At 36.5% G+C, this 16,118-nt stretch overlaps 1 protein-coding gene across 2 annotated transcripts in view; it reads right to left on the bottom strand.

Annotated features, from left to right (window-relative positions):
- Positions 1 to 16,118, bottom strand: part of unc-45 (unc-45 myosin chaperone) — a 368,157-nt gene that overhangs the window by 162,174 nt on the left and 189,865 nt on the right. For both annotated transcript variants that reach the window (XM_090393271.1, XM_090393270.1), the window contains exon 13: positions 8,669 to 8,810. In XM_090393271.1, the coding sequence (XP_090249397.1) occupies positions 8,669 to 8,810 (142 nt within the window). The remainder of the gene's footprint in view (positions 1 to 8,668; positions 8,811 to 16,118) is intronic.

Genomic DNA, 16,118 nt, shown 5'->3' on the forward strand with positions numbered 1-16,118 from the left:
TTGTCATGTATTGAAAAATTTCACTTGCATCAAAACTCCTTTAATATCTTAAGTTTCTATCATATACCTTCTTCTCTGCCTATCAACTTTGTAATCCACAAGCCTTCAATCTATCCTCATAGGGAGTATTCCACAGACCTGTCACCATCTTGGTCACTTGTCTCTGAATCTTGGCGATCACCTCCTGGTCCCCAAGAAACCCACGTGACCAAATCTGTGCACAGTAGTCAAGATGTGGCCGAATCATAGCCTTAGAAAGAAGGATAATAACTTTCTTTACTTGTTAGTGTGTTTTTCAACATCCAAGTAATTCGTTCAGCTATTTTACCAACTTTTGCAATATGTCCTCTGAACTTCAACTCTTTGTCCACCATTATCTCCAAGTCCCTAGCCTCATCAATTTCCTGCAAACCAATATCATCAATATGATACACCATATGCAACCTTTTAAACCTGAAGTGCATAACCTTACATTTTGCAATATTAAATTGACAATCATTATCCTTTGCCCACAATGCCAATTTATTTAAATCATCCTGCAGGATATCTTGATAAAGTTAACAAGATCAGTAATAACAGAGGACTTCAACTCAATTCTAGCAAGACAAAGATCATGGTTCTCAAAGGAAAAACAAACAGAGAAGCTCTTGAGAAACAAATGTATCTTAATGGAGAAAGAATTGAGGAAGTCAGCAAGTTTGAGTACCTGGGATCCATTATTAATGTGAAGAATTGCTGTTCAGAAGATGTCAGAAAAAGGTTAGGAATGGCTAAAACAACAGTCAGAGACCTGTCTAAAATCTGGAAGGATGGATCTATCTCCATTGGAACAAAGTTGAGGATTTTAGATCCAGTTGTTTTTCCAACAGCGACTTATGGATGCGAGACCTTGAACCTAAAGAAGTCAGATAAGAATCGGATATCTGTTTTTGAGATGTGGTGTTACAGAAGGCTGTTGAGGATATCATACACTGAAAGGCATACAAATGAATGGGTGTTAGAAAAGATTAGTAGAACTTTAAGGCTCCTTAAGGATATTGACAGAAGAAAGTTAAAATATTTTGGACACATAGAAAGGATGGAAGGAGGACTTCTCAGAACAGTAATAGAAGGTAAAGTTCCTGGAAAAAGAGGCAGGGGTAGACCATCAATGAGATGGATGGATGGATGGCATGTGTGGAGTGACTGATCTTCAGAGAGTTGAGGCTGCCAGAAGGGCAAACAACAGGACTACATGGCGAGGCCTAGTGTGGAACATCATCGAGCATCGGAGTGACCATACGGCATCTGTAGATGCCCAGTGAACACAGACAGAGACTGCAGGATATCTACGACAGTGAGTGGATAGGTGGATACCTGTCTTGGAGCGACCTTAATGCAATGGTACTATCTTACCCTCTTTCCACTCCCTTGGAATCCTGCCAGAGATGAGACTTAGATTGAACAACTTTGAGGCAATGCCAATTCTCTTGGACATTCATGTAGTATACACGGGCAGATATGCATCCAATCCAATCCCACTGCTGTGTTCACATTAATATTTTTAAATATGCTGAACACCTCCTGTTCATCTACCTCAATGTTGATATGCATCACTATAACATCTGTAACATCAGCAACTGCAAAATCACCACTTGGATGATACACCTTTGCAAAATGATCACTAGCAACTCAACTATTTCTTTTGGTTCAGTCACCTTCCTACCACGAGCATTGTTCAAAGCCATTCTACCACAGTCATTTTTCCTCTTATTTGCTACATAACAAAAAACACTTTTGGGTTTACTTCAGCCTGTTGGGCTAATTCTCTCTCATAATCTGATTTGGCCTTCCTTACCATACTAGTTACCCTTCTTGCTTGCACTTTTTTTTTCTTCTGCTCATGAGTATGTTGATCACTTTTTTTCTTTATATTTCTTCCACAACATTTTCTTTTTTTTTGCAGCTCTTACTTTATATCCCTTCTCATCCACTTAATTCCAACCTGGTTTATCTTCCTGACCTTCATTATGCAGTCTGATACTACTATCCTCAAGCAATCTCTGACCACCTACCATGCACTAACTGACATTCTTTCCTTTGTAGCTTCTCAAGCCAGGCACTGTTCTAAGATGACTCCTAAGTCTCTCATAATCACCACCCTTATAATTGAACATAAACCCCTTCTTGACAGCTCCACATGTTTGGCAACTTTCCAGAACAAGAATGCATGGTCACCCTTGCCAACTGAAAGCGGAGTGTTTACCTTAGTTAACAGATATATCTTCTGATGCTATTATCAGATCCAAACACTCTCAAACCCCTTGTCCCCTCTATAACATGTTGTTTCATGTAATTATCCCATAACAACTGTATAATAAATCCTACTTCCATCTTGCTATGTCCCCTTTCCTCCCTCCAATTGATGTCCCCATATTCAATGATGTTTATTTTCTCATTTCATAAAATAATGTGAAACCAAACAGATATCACATAAAGCTGACGTACTGCAAGGAAAGATGTTAAGGAGAACTCAGATGATCAATGGAGGTAACATTCAATGTGATGACCTTTGTGCAGGACCAATAGCAGATACTGTCAAACAGCACTGTCTAAAGCAGAATGTAACTGACCTGTTGAAAAGTTTTTTTTCTGCACAGTATGTGTAATTTGGTCTTTCAAATCTGCCAAGTGAAGAACTTTGCTTCAATAAGCCTATCTTTTGAGGTATCATTGAATGCCAAAAATCACATAAGTTAAGGTCTAGTGAACATTTCATAGAAAATGAGCAAGTGATTACTCTATGCTCTGTGAAATGTTGACAGAATAATTGTTGAACTTCACATCCTATGTGGGGAGATGCTCCACCTTGCAACGACATGGTTGTGTTTCAGGCACCCCTCTCTGCTGTATTTCCAGGAAAATGTACAACTGTGATTGTGCAGGTCACAGATCTGGTTCAATAGATTTCTTCAAAGAAAAATGGCCATATAACAAACATAACTCTTATCCACACTGTGAACTTTGGAGAATGTAAGGGAATTTGCTGAAATACATGGGGATTCTCTGTAGCTCAGATGCAGCAGTTTTGAGTATTTAATAATCCAGAAACATGAAAATGCACTTCATCACTCAATTAGAATGTTCCAAAGTCAATCCTTGTCCACCTCCATGCTTGCCAGAAATGTCAACGCAAATGTTTCTCAGATGCTGGCATTTCCTATTTGCAACTCTTGGCTGTAGCTAAGTTTATAAGAAACTACAAACATTCTCTATGCCATTGTGTACAGCAAATCTAATTGTATATGGCACATGTACTGCATGAACCTACAGTTGCAACATTTTCAATCGTTTGCAAAATTTCAGATTTATGCCCTCTTTCTGGTTGGACCATCAAACTGCTTGTCTTTTCAAATCGATGAACCATGCATCATACTGTATTTGGTATCTTTTGGGCTTCAAAGTCTTTAGGCATCTGCAATTGCAAAGTGCTGCTGCAGCATTTTCACCATTCCTACAGAAACAGTTCACAAACAGGGCACATTCAGGCAAAGAGAGATCCAATAAATCAAATCAAATGAGTGTAGAGCCAGTCTCGCTTCTTCATATAAACAAAGGAACTGCCTTAAAGCTAATGTGATATGCAAAATTCGCTATCTTTTCTCATTCTTCTTCTTCTTTTCAGCCATTTTCTGTCCACTGCTGGACGAAGGCCTCCTCCAGTTCTTTCTTCTGTTCTTGGCAATGGATGACCAATTATCCCCAACATAATTTGACAATTCATCACCCCATCTTCTTTTAGAACATCCTCGGCCTCATTTCCCTTCTTTAGGAATCCAGTTCATTAGTATGGTGGTCCATCACTCATCTTCTCTTCTGGATAGATGTCCGGCCCATTTCCATTTTAGTCGTTTGTGGAATGATGTCAGTGATGCGAAACACCTGGTTTCATATCCAGGTGTTTCGCTTCTTATCTTTTAATGTGATGCCTAGCATCAAACTCTCCATTTTTCTTTGATTTGTTAATTTATTTGACAGTGCCTTTGTTAGCATCCAAGTTTCACAACCATATGTGATGACTGGAAGGAGCTTCATGCGGTTTATGCCAAATGCGAACCTGGCCATCAGCATGGTGCCAGGAAATGGGACTCATCACTCCTTCCATTTGTCGAGGGTTTATTGCCGATGTTCCTTGGCATGTGCAAGGTGTTGTTTGCAATGCCTTGCTGTCATTATGGGTACCCTTGATGGAACCGGAGGCTAAACACTAGAGAGATAGTGGGAATTAATTCCAAGGGGAAGATTAGAAAACGATGCAGGTGGTCATAAAAGTTAACTCACTCCTTCATTTTTGTCTATTTCAAGAACTGTCCAACAGAGTGGGACATCATTGTTTTTAAAAATGCTTTTCAATTTTCTGAAAGCATTCCAGGCAAGTTGAACTCTCTCTTCTATTTATTTCCTTTTGGAGTCCACAGTTTAGATCAATGAGATGACCTAAGTATGTATATGAAGAGACTCTTTCCAAGAAATTGTTTTCTATTATTTAAATATAAAGAGCCAATAGGCTTCATTTCGGTGATATAAACATTATTTAAATTAAGGGGATATTAAATCCCACATTGTTATAAAACCGAATAAGAAACTTCAAAGATTGGAATCAGAGAGCTTCATGCCGAATATAGTAAATTATAAAAATATCAGCGATTACTAGCATGAGCTAATGCAAGTAGTCCTAGTACGTAGTACAATCTCGGGCAACTCACCCGAGAACAGAACTTTACCACCTTTGCTGCGAGTTGCCCGAGATTGTACTACATACTAGGACTACTTGCAATAGCTCACGCTAGTAATCGCTGATATTTTTATAGATTACTATATTCGGCATGAAACTCTGATTTTAATCTTTGAGTTTCTTATTCGGTTTTAAAACAATGTGGGATTTAATATCCCTTTAATTTAAATAATGTTTTCTATTATTATTTTTTGGTGTTATAAAATGATTAAACATGATTTTAGTTTTTTCTCTGTTTATCTTTAGACCGACTTTTCTGCTTTCATGATATAGGTCTTCTGGAGTGTTTGCAAAAATTATGATATCATCTGCATATCTTATGTGTGTTAAGTTTCTGTTATTAATTTTTATACCAAGATTTGACCAGTTTATATTATTAAATATTTCTTGAAGGACTGCTGTAAAGATTTTGGGTGATAGAGAGTCTCCTTGTCAGACACCTTTTTCAATTGATATTTTATTGCTACTCGTGTGAAGTTGGATTGTTGCTGCTGCAGTGAGATATATTGCCTGGAGGAGGTCCATATATTCTCCAGGAACTCCCTGATTCTGGAGTGCATTGATTATTGCATTAGTTTTGATGGAATCAAATGCTTTTTCATAATCAATGAAGGGAATTGGTTTTCTTCTGCTTTTTCTATTATTTGTTTTACTGCATGAATATGATCAATTGTGTTAAAGCCTTTACAGAATCCTGTTTGTTCTACTGGTTGATTTGAGTCTAGAAGAGGTGTTAACCTGTTTATTACTACTTTTGTGAGAATTTTGTACAGATTAGAGAGAATACTAATTGGTCTATAGTTCTTTACTTCTTTGTACCCTTTTTTAAATAACAGTATGAGTAGCATTTTTCCAATTTTCTGCTATCTTCCCTTCTTATAGGCATAGATTTAGTAAGTTTGTGATATGGTGAATTATATTGTTTCCTCCCCATTTAATTAATTCTATGTGAATTAGGTCTTCACCAGGATATGTTCCATTTTTCATTTGTTTTAATGCTTGTCTTATTTCATCTGAAATGAATGGGGGATGAATTCTACATGCGATGGAGAAGAGTTATTTATATTTGATTTATCTATTGAAGTATCACTATAGAGTTCTTAATAAAATTCTTCTAGCCTGCTTAGGATTTGTTCTTGGTTCCTTATTATAATCCTATTATTTTTATTGTTTTCAATTGTTTCTTTTATTTTTTTAGTGTTATAAGATACTATTTCATTTCTCATTCTTTTTCCTTATTGTTTTGCATAGTTCTGCATATTCTATTTTAGTAATTAAGTTTTTGTCTTGTTTCATATTTCATCTCTTTTTTTAGTAGTTATAAGGTTTCCTCTGAAAGTTTATGGTCTTTTTGTTGCTTTTGGATTCATTGGATGCTGAGATTATTACTTCTATTAGGTTTCTGCTTATTTTATTTATGTTTTCTTCTTCAAATATATTTATTAAGTCTAGTTTTTGATTGAGTTTTTCTTCATAATCCTTCTTCTTGTTTTCGATAGGTTTTAAGTCAAAACATCTTGATTTTTTGTTGTTCAGCCATTTTATTCTTTCCAATTTGGGGTTTATTTTAATTTTGGCTCTGACCAGTCTGTGGTCACCTCCTGTTTTTACTTGATTTAGTAGTGAAGTATCTTGAACTATTTCTTTATTATTACACAGTATATAATCTATTTCATTTTTTATTTCTCCGTTTGGACTTCTCCATTTCCATTTGAGGGCTTTCTTAAAAAATGTATTCATAATATAAAGCTTGTTACTGATAGAGAATTCTGTAAGAGCCATTCCTGAGTTGCTGCTTGTACCATATATGTGTGTGGTCCTATTGTATCTATTTGGTGAATGGGATGACTTACTTTGGCATGAAAATCACCCATTACTATAGTCAAGTTTCGATTGCTATTTCTTTTTTTATTTAGAGTGTGCTTCCGTGAGTCATAAAATGCTTCTATCTCTTCATCAGTGTGGGATGAGGTGGGACATATATTTGGATGATCCTGATTTTAAGCTTAGAGTTTTTAAGGTATCCTTTCTATTATTCTTTCATCTGTATAATTAAGTTCTTCTATAAGGTGTGTAATTGTTTTCTTAATTAGAAATCCCACTCTGTATTGTCCTTTAGTTTTCCCATAATAGTATAAGTGGTCTCCATTTTTTAGTTTTATTAAATGTTCATCCTGCCTGCAAACTTCAATTAAACCTATGATGTCCCATTTAATGTTTTAGTTCTTGTCGTAAGTTGGTAAGGTTTTCCCCTTCTTTAAGTGTTCGACAATTAAATGATCCTATATAGAGGATTGTATTGATTACTGTTATATTCATGAATTCTTTGGACTATTCCAATATTGCTTATTATTTGGGAAAACTTCCCCACCGCATCATGCTCTGGTCACAGAGCCATATTTCCCCTACTGGTTATTTACTGTCAAAATCTCTTCCCACAAGTTTGAGGATATTTTGTCTACTGGTTCGCTCTACAAACTGCTCTGAATAGGCATACTTTAATTTAAAATACTGTGTACAATAAAATATCAATGGCACTTGACACTTTATGTACTTCATTTTCTTTTTAAACATTCATCATTTATTTTTTACTCTCCCGTTTGCTACTCTCATATGGCACTCATGAACCTAAACAATTCATCTTGATAGGTGTACTAAATACACTGTTTAAAAAAAAAAAAAAAAAAAAAAGCAGTTTTCTTCATTCTTAAAGGATAAACATAACAGCACGGTGGGACCAATTTTGCTTAATAGCCATTTATCAAATATGTGTCCATGAAAATTTCAAACTTTTATTTTGTTTCCCCGAATTACTTTTTTGAGGGACTTCAAACTCAGTCATTTTAATTTTTTTGAAAACTTTCAGGCATTTTCTTTTTTTTTTTTTTCCCCATAGAAGAAATGATTCAATCAAGATGATTTGGGGGCATAATTTCCACTACATGCAGTAATTGAAACAGAAAAAGTTAGACTTGTAAATTCAACCTAAGGCCTATAGTGTGTGTCACAATGAGTTAAAAAAAAAAAAAAAAAAAAAAAAAAAAAAAAAAAAAAAAAAAAAACATCATCTAAAGTAGGTGGCTGCCATCTGAAAAAAAAATAGTTTTTCTGGAAATGCAAATAAGAAATCAAAAAGTGACCATTAAAAGTAAAGAGTTAAAAAAAATAAGAAATTGGACAATCTTGACATAAGCTGCAATTAATTTTCTGTGGATTCACCAAAGAAAAATGGCTACCATAATTAACAGAATGCCAGCAAAAATCTAAAAAAAAAAATTTTTTTTTCCCATCTAAAGGAAAGGATAATCAGATAACTTACTTTTATCAAAATACAAAATTATGTGGCTACAATTTAATTTTTAATTTGATGATTTCACATGGAATGACACTACTAGAAAACACAAGGAAATAAGTGTATAATATTTATTCACAAGCCATATATTTTGACCTGAAAATTACAGGCCATCATCAGTAGCAAATAGTAGCTTAATAAAGTAAAATGCAAACAATGGATTGACTTGAAATGGTGAGATCAGTGCAATGTTATATGTGACAACGCAAAGACATAACTGAGGAGACGTTACATTATTATTAATTAACTGCATTATTAATTAAAACTTTAAGGATGTGTAATTAAAATAAGACTTTTGCATATCTTTGAAACTGAGAGGCAGTCATTCTGACTGAAGTTTAGATGAATTAGGTTCAGAACTTTCTTTAAATAAATGCTCAAATTTCCTCAGGATAAGGTCTGTTCCATGTTTTACAAGGCTCAATTTCTCAGATTTCAACAACACTACTAGATTTCATGACGTGGTCTAGAAACAAATCAGGGTTCAAAAACTGACGTCACTCTTGGATATAAAAAATTTACTTCTCTATTATAAAAGTTACCTTAGCTAGATCAATAAGAGCATATAAAGCTGTTTTATCTTCAATGAGTTCTTCCTTCACATCTGCATTTAGAGTGAGGTAAGAAAGCCCTTCAGCTGCCCATTTTCTTAGATCTGGATCTTTAGCTGGATTAATTAAGAACCTAAAGAAAAAAAAAGTTAACATGAAATTACTGGTTTAAAATAAGTTCATAATTAATAAATGCATGCCAGACTGGTCTACTAAAATTTCAGAAAAACCTATCAGAGAACAACTAAATCAGAAAGATATCACAATGATCTTGCAAGATCATTGTGATATCTTTATTAGGAGTGTTTAATTAAAATAGTATTCCCCCCCCCCACACACACAAAAGAAATATATATTATTATTACCACAAGACCTCACAGAGTGAAAGACTCATCTGGGAGGTCCTTTTATCACACAGCTCATCACACCGTGTCTTAAACACACTCAAACTCCTTGCAGACACCACACTCTCAGGGCAAGGCATTACAATCATTTACAACTCTGCACAAAAAAAAACCACCTCTCACTCCCCTACTCACACCCTCTTTATACAGTTTCCAGGGATGACCTCTGGTTCTTCTCCAATCTCCCACTATTTTCTGTAGAACTTCTCCAGCATTGATCCTATTGTTAAATTCTGAATGAGAAGAATTGTACAATTATAGTATCTCATTCAAAGTTTAACATGATCTGCCATTCCTAAAGCAAATTCTTGTTAATCAGAACTAAATAGTAAAATTTTGTCTAATATTGTACTCCACTTAATTGTAAGATATAAGTAACAACTTTGAATTTACTGTTCACACAAAGGATTAATTCTGAGTAATTTATATGTATGTTGTAAACTATGCATGAGACCTTGGAACTTAATCCCTTGTTTAGAGTGCCTGCCTAGGGCAAGACACGAGATTCAAAGTATGAGTAACGCACACAAAAAGATATATCATCTGCTAGAGTCCTATTTGGCGCTACTCGTCACGCGATGTGGCAAGGACAATCGCCGGCACTGAATTTGGCACTAGTTGTCAAAGAGCCATGCGCTGTTCACGAAAAGAGAACCAATCGCAGAAGAAAGTGCGAGATACAAAACTGAAAACTCTCTCTTAGCTCTTGTGCCAGCCCCTGTTGCAGCCACCAGGAAGCTCGTGTTCCTGTGTTCCAGTATTCCAGTATGTAGACGCCGAAACTTGCGGAGACTTCTAAGGTGATAACCTATGGAATGATGTCTTGCACTCCTGTGATAGCCAAGACAGATACAGCACTGAAGGGCCATGCTATATGTTACTGACGAAAACTCGATGTCCACCTGTGATATGCGGTACGGTCTCCAATAGAAAGGTCTATGGAACAGGAAAGAGGAACCACCATCCCAGATATTGAGCTGAGAAGGAAAGTATGACTTCAGTCCCGGTAAGAAATTCCTTGTCTTCATATTTTGGAATCATAAAGAAGGGACGTGTATAATCTTAATAAGAGTTCATGTTGAACGTTTACGAGAGTTTAATGTTTGTTCCTAGGAAACGTGACTTAGTAATTTCTTTGTTCGTCAAGAACGGGTTGTGATATCGCAATTAGTTCCTTGAGAACATGTTGAAAGTTTAGTAAGATTTATTTGGAATAAAATTTGCATGTTCAAGTTGAGTAACGTTTTGTATGTGCATGAGTTTGCGTTTTGATTTCAGTTGATTGCAATGTGTATTCCATTAGTGTGAACAAACTAGGATCCTTAGATAATCTGCTAAATAGTCAGATATTTTAATAAATTTTGGAGTTGTATTGTTCTGAAGGAAATTGCCTAACCTTGATAATTAGATGTGAATTAAGATCTCATAGTGTGTGTAATTTTCATGTTTTAGTATAATAAATGTTTTATGTTAATTTAAAGTATGTGCTTGCCTGACTTTCATCTTTACCACTCATAAAAAGTTCGAATCTAAGTGGCAACCCAAATTATTAGCATAGGACCACGACTGTAATGTGTTTAAGGATAGAAATAATTTTATAGTAAGTCTTTGAAGTAGTGGTGGTATTGTGTTCTCTGATCATTGCTTCCTGGATATTACACTTGCAATTATCTAGACGCAGAGTGGCACAGTACAAATAAATTTTCTCTGTGTCAAAATAGGAATCAATTATCAGAAGAATAGAAGGGCTGGTTCATTCATAAGAATACCTCCTTTTATTCGTATTCAAAATATAATATCACTAAAATAAGAAGTAGGCCAGATGTATTAAGAACTGCATGGTAGAGAAATGACAGATGCTAACAACTGAGTGTAAAGGATAAGAATATAAATACGAGACCTTGCATAAAATAATATATATCTAAAAGGACAAAAGGAATAAATTATTATTATAATTACAGCTATTATAGCCTGTTTTTGTTAAGGAGTGGCCCTTATTTTAAAGCACCACTCCAGATAACAATGCCGCAGATGACAGGATGTGATTCACGTTAATTAAGTGATTAATTAAGATTGAGAATAGTATAGTAATCATCTATAATATTGATTTTGCACAAAAACTATTGTTACTGAGATTTTTTTTAGTAATAAAAGCAAGTGAATTACAGTGAGTAGGTTATGAGTTAAGCCCGGCAAGGAAAATTGTGTATAAAATTGAATTAGTATTGAAATTTGTGTATTTTAATTAGTGTATCTGATTAACCACAATGGCTTTAACATCATTCTGGTGAAGAATCAGACAATGTATTAGACGTTTTTCCTATATCGAGAACCTGAGAAAATTGGCAAACTGGAGAGATTTCTAGTTACCAATTTTGCTTAGGAGCAAGTTAACAGGAAAGGCAAAGAATTTGTTACACTCCTCCCCGATTCTGAAAGAAACTTTCGACTATACAAAATTTAAAGAAACGTTAATTTCGCAATTCTCAAAATTAAGGAGCATTGGACCCAATCTATGGAAACTGTAAAGGAGTGCTCAAAAGGATAGGGAAAGCATAACAGAATATTACAATCGTCTGCTAATCCTAGCCAACAGTCTCAGTGTTTCTAGTGAGGATAGACCTCACTTAGACTGGGCAGTATTCCGCCAGTTCAAGCAGGGATTAAAATTGGAGTTGCAAGAAACAGCATATAAGAAAAGACTGACAAACTTAGAGGATTGCTACAATGCTGTTAAAGAAAAAGAACAGATGCTTGACGACATCTGTCCTGCATCCACAGTAGGCCATATTAACGTAATCAAGGAAACTAGTAATTCTGAGAATAATAACAGGTCAGAAAAAGAGCATAAAAGAAATCAAGGGAATACTGATGAAAAAGCCCAATAATTTTAATCAGATGACTGATTGCAATGAGAGCCTTATAAGAGAGAAGAGTCTGATTAATAGGGAAGAGGTGAGTTCCATGATAAAGCGTGAGATGGAATGATTGCAACAGCCTGTGATGGATTGTCTCAATGCTGTAATACAACAGCTGGCGACCATCTCGGTCAGATCCTCAGAGCCTCATATCATTCAAGCAGAAAAGATCAATGAGACAATAAGACAAGAAGTTGAGTGACAGATTCAGCCTATGTTACACGACTTGATGACATGATGCTGAAGTTGGAATCAATGACTGAACAAAGATCCAATGTCTCTCAACCTCAATCACAGAATAGTTATGCTCAAAGAGATCATAAGGAACCCCCAAAATGTTTCAGATGTGAAACGATTGGGCATCTTGCCCGGAACTGTTTTTCTGGCAGAAAGCCCTCCTGGAAAAACAACAAAGAGTCAAATTTCGGGCATGTCCCCTGTAATAATAAGAGGAGAAATAAAGGCCGTACAAAATCGAGAGAGAGAGAGTCAAGGATGAAAATCCAAGGGAGTATACAAAGATCCCCTTGTAACATTTTAAGAGATACTGGTTGAAATCCCTCTATCATAAATGAAGATTACTTCCAGAGTATTAGATTGAGAATCTGGAGGAGCATTACTGAATTGAGGAGACCAGTCAGACTGCTGTCAACTATTTCAAAATCAATTTGTTATGCATATAAGAAGGTTCGTGCAAAGATATATCTGCCAGAGTTTGGGTTATGTGTTTGGCAAGAACTATTAGTTCTTCCCTCATCACCTAGCTCAAGTTCGCAGATTATTTTGGGAACTGACTTCTTACAGAAATACCAATTCTCCTGCGACTTCTACAAAGGTGAAATGTTCATAATGGTTAGAAAGTGGTTAGCCAGGAAGAACAAAAGATTAGATCATGAAGTTGGAAAACACCTCATAAAGAAAACTCACGACGCAAAGGACACAGAACCATCAGGCAAAGAAGAGAAAGGTATTAGAAATATTCAAATTGAGACTCAGAACACTTCAGATCCCGAAGTTAGTTGTAAATTAGATAACTGCAGTGTCTCGAGTGTGAAATTACACAAGGATACATGCAACTCGGAGATAAAGGTAGAGGAAGATTGCCTGAGGTCAGTAGAAGTGAATTGCATTGACATGCTTAATGAGGGCATTGAATTAAGAAATAGGAATAAGTGGAAAAAACGCTCGCCAGATAAATTTCAACACAATCGCTGCTGGAATTCCACATATGTCCACAGAAAACATCAACAAAATTTGTAGTACTTACGAAGAGGAGTCGGGAGTTCACAAACACTGGAGTTAGCAGAAAGGAACAAATACCCCCCCCCTTTTCTCTAAATCTTAATTAGAAGATCTAAGCAAAAAAAAATTTTTAAGTGGAAGAAGAAGCCTCTGTTAAATTCTGAATGAGAAGAATTGTACAATTATAGTATCTCATTCAGAGTTTAACATGATCTGCAATTCCTAAAGCAAATTCTTGTTAATCAGAACTAAATAGTGAAATTTTGTCTAATATTGTACTCCATTTAATAAATTCTGCAAGCATAAATTCTGCATCCCATCTTTGTTTTCCAAATTTTAAAAACCTTACATTTTGCAACATTGAACTCGCATCCCCCATTTCCGTGCGCAATCACTCAATTTATTCAAGTTTTCTTGTAAGGCCACAACATCTTCTCTACTCTTGATGGTTCATCCCAACTTTGCAGCATCATCTTCAAACAACTGAATATCTCTATGCAAATCTTCACCAATATCATTAATATACAAGTTAAACAGTAATGGCCCTAAAACAGACCCCTGAGGCACCCACCAGTGACTTTCCTTTTCCTGGATATCGCTCCCCCCCATACACAACTTGTTGATACCTATCAGATAGCCAGTCTCCAATCCAATGCACTAATCCAATATGCAACCCCATCCGCTCCAGCCTGACTGCCCCCCCCCCCATGAGGCACTCCATCAAAAGCCCCCGCGAAATCCAAGTATACCACTGTGCATCCCTCTCCTCCATCCAAGGAAGCAGTCACTCCATTGCAATAAGCAAGTACATCACCAAAACATGACCTCCCCTTAGCAAATCCAGGCTGTCCATCAAAGATAATACCATTGTTGTCAACCCAACCCTGGACCCCAGTTCTCACAAGCCTCTCCAACAACTCTACCACAACACCAACAGATAGGCCCACAGCCTGATGCCCGAGCTCGATTACCTCCCCCATGAAGTGGCACAATCCCGCCCTCCCTCCACTCCCCAGGAACCCGACCGAATGCAAGACTCGTATTAAAAAATATGTCAAAGCAGGTGTCAACTCCCAGGCACATTCCTTCAGAATATGTGGTAATATATTATCAAGTCCCACAGCCTTATTAACATCTAATTTACTCAACTCCCCCATACACCTCCTGCTCACCCACAGTCAGCCTCTCCTCCCCATCATCAACTGCTCTCAATCTCTCCATGAAGTCACATTCACAAGATTGAAACACCCTCATGAACTGCTCACTAAGTATCTCCACCACACACCATTCTCTCTAATCAATGTCATCCCTCCATAATCATTCTTTCTTTCTTTTGCTGGCTACATGATAATAATATAATGTAATGTAATATAATATAACATAGAATAATATATAAATATCACATTATTTTTATGGCTTGTAGAAAGGCTTATACGTTGGCAACACATGACTTAAATTATTTAAGGAATTTACAACATATAGTGGAATATTAAATTAAAAGAAACTTTAATAAATACTTCCAATATATCGGCAATGTGACATTGCCGAAATATTAAGGAGGAGGTCACATTAAGAAGGTCACTTCTTGGCCTGTGGAAGTTACCAACAAACTAATACCTTTTAACTCTAGGCCCACCCCCCCGAATATATGGACTTCCAAAAATACATAAATAAAATGTGCCATTACGTCCCATAGTGGATGGCATTGATTCCCCCACATATAAATTAGCCAAACATTTACTGGCAACACACCATCACACATAAAAAAACTCAGCCCACTTCAAGGCCAGTATTGAAAACCCTCTCACTCCAATATACTGATATAATGGTCAGTTTTGACGTCTCCTCCCTATTCACAAATGTCCCACTCAAGGAAACCTTAGAGCTCATCCAAGCCAAATTCCCTCCCGATATCTCAGCCCTATTTCAGTTCACAATGAACTTCAGGCTATTTCATTTGGCAAAGAAAATTCTACAAAAAGATAGAGGGGGCCATGGGTTCACCACTCTCTCTCCACCCTTAGGAACTTCTTTATGGAGACTTTTGAAGAGAAAGCCTTAAACTCTGCCCCACAAAAACCCACTGTTTGGCTTCGCTATGTGGATGATGTGTTCGCTATTTGGCCACATGGCTCAGATACACTCCACTCCTTAACACGCTTAAACAACCAACACCACAGAATCCAGTTCACCTTGGAAAAAGAGGAAAACAACAGCCTCCCTTTCCTAGACACTCTGATCACTTGCCAGCTTGATGGATCCTTGGTTTTCTCTGTTTATAGAAAACCCACTCATACAGGCAGATACATTCACCAGCAATCCCCCCCCTCACAACAATATGGAGTTATTAAAACACTATATAACAGGGCAAAATTAATCTGTTCAGATGACAATGCCCTAACCATGGAACTAAACCACATCCCTAATACTTTCTTAGCCAATGGCTACACCCCCCCCCCAAAAAAAAATATTAAAACCAGTAAACCACAACACCCCTCCCCACCCCCTTTCACAATAAAGATTACACTAAATCTATCACCATTCCCTACATCTGAGGCACCTCTAAAAAAATAACCAAAACCCTAAAAAAATATGACCTGTCTTCTTGTTACAAACCATATAAAAAATTGGCAACCCTTATCTGCTCCACCAAAGACCAACCACTTCCCCTAGACCTACTCGGGGTATACCAGGTCCCTTGCAACTGTAAACTGTCCTACTTTGGCCAAACAGGCAGGACAGCGAATATCAGGATTTCAGAACACAAAGACTGCATCCAGTTTCACCAGTACAGTCACTCAGGGCTTGCAGACCACATTCTGGATACCCGCCACAGAATACGTTGGAAGAAAGCCAAAGTAATACACCACAGCAAAT

The sequence above is a fragment of the Typopeltis vanoorti genome, chromosome 5, assembly GCF_054136105.1.
Source record: "Typopeltis vanoorti isolate ZY-2024b chromosome 5, IOZ_Tvanoo_1.0, whole genome shotgun sequence".
Lineage (NCBI taxonomy): Eukaryota > Metazoa > Arthropoda > Arachnida > Uropygi > Thelyphonidae > Typopeltis > Typopeltis vanoorti.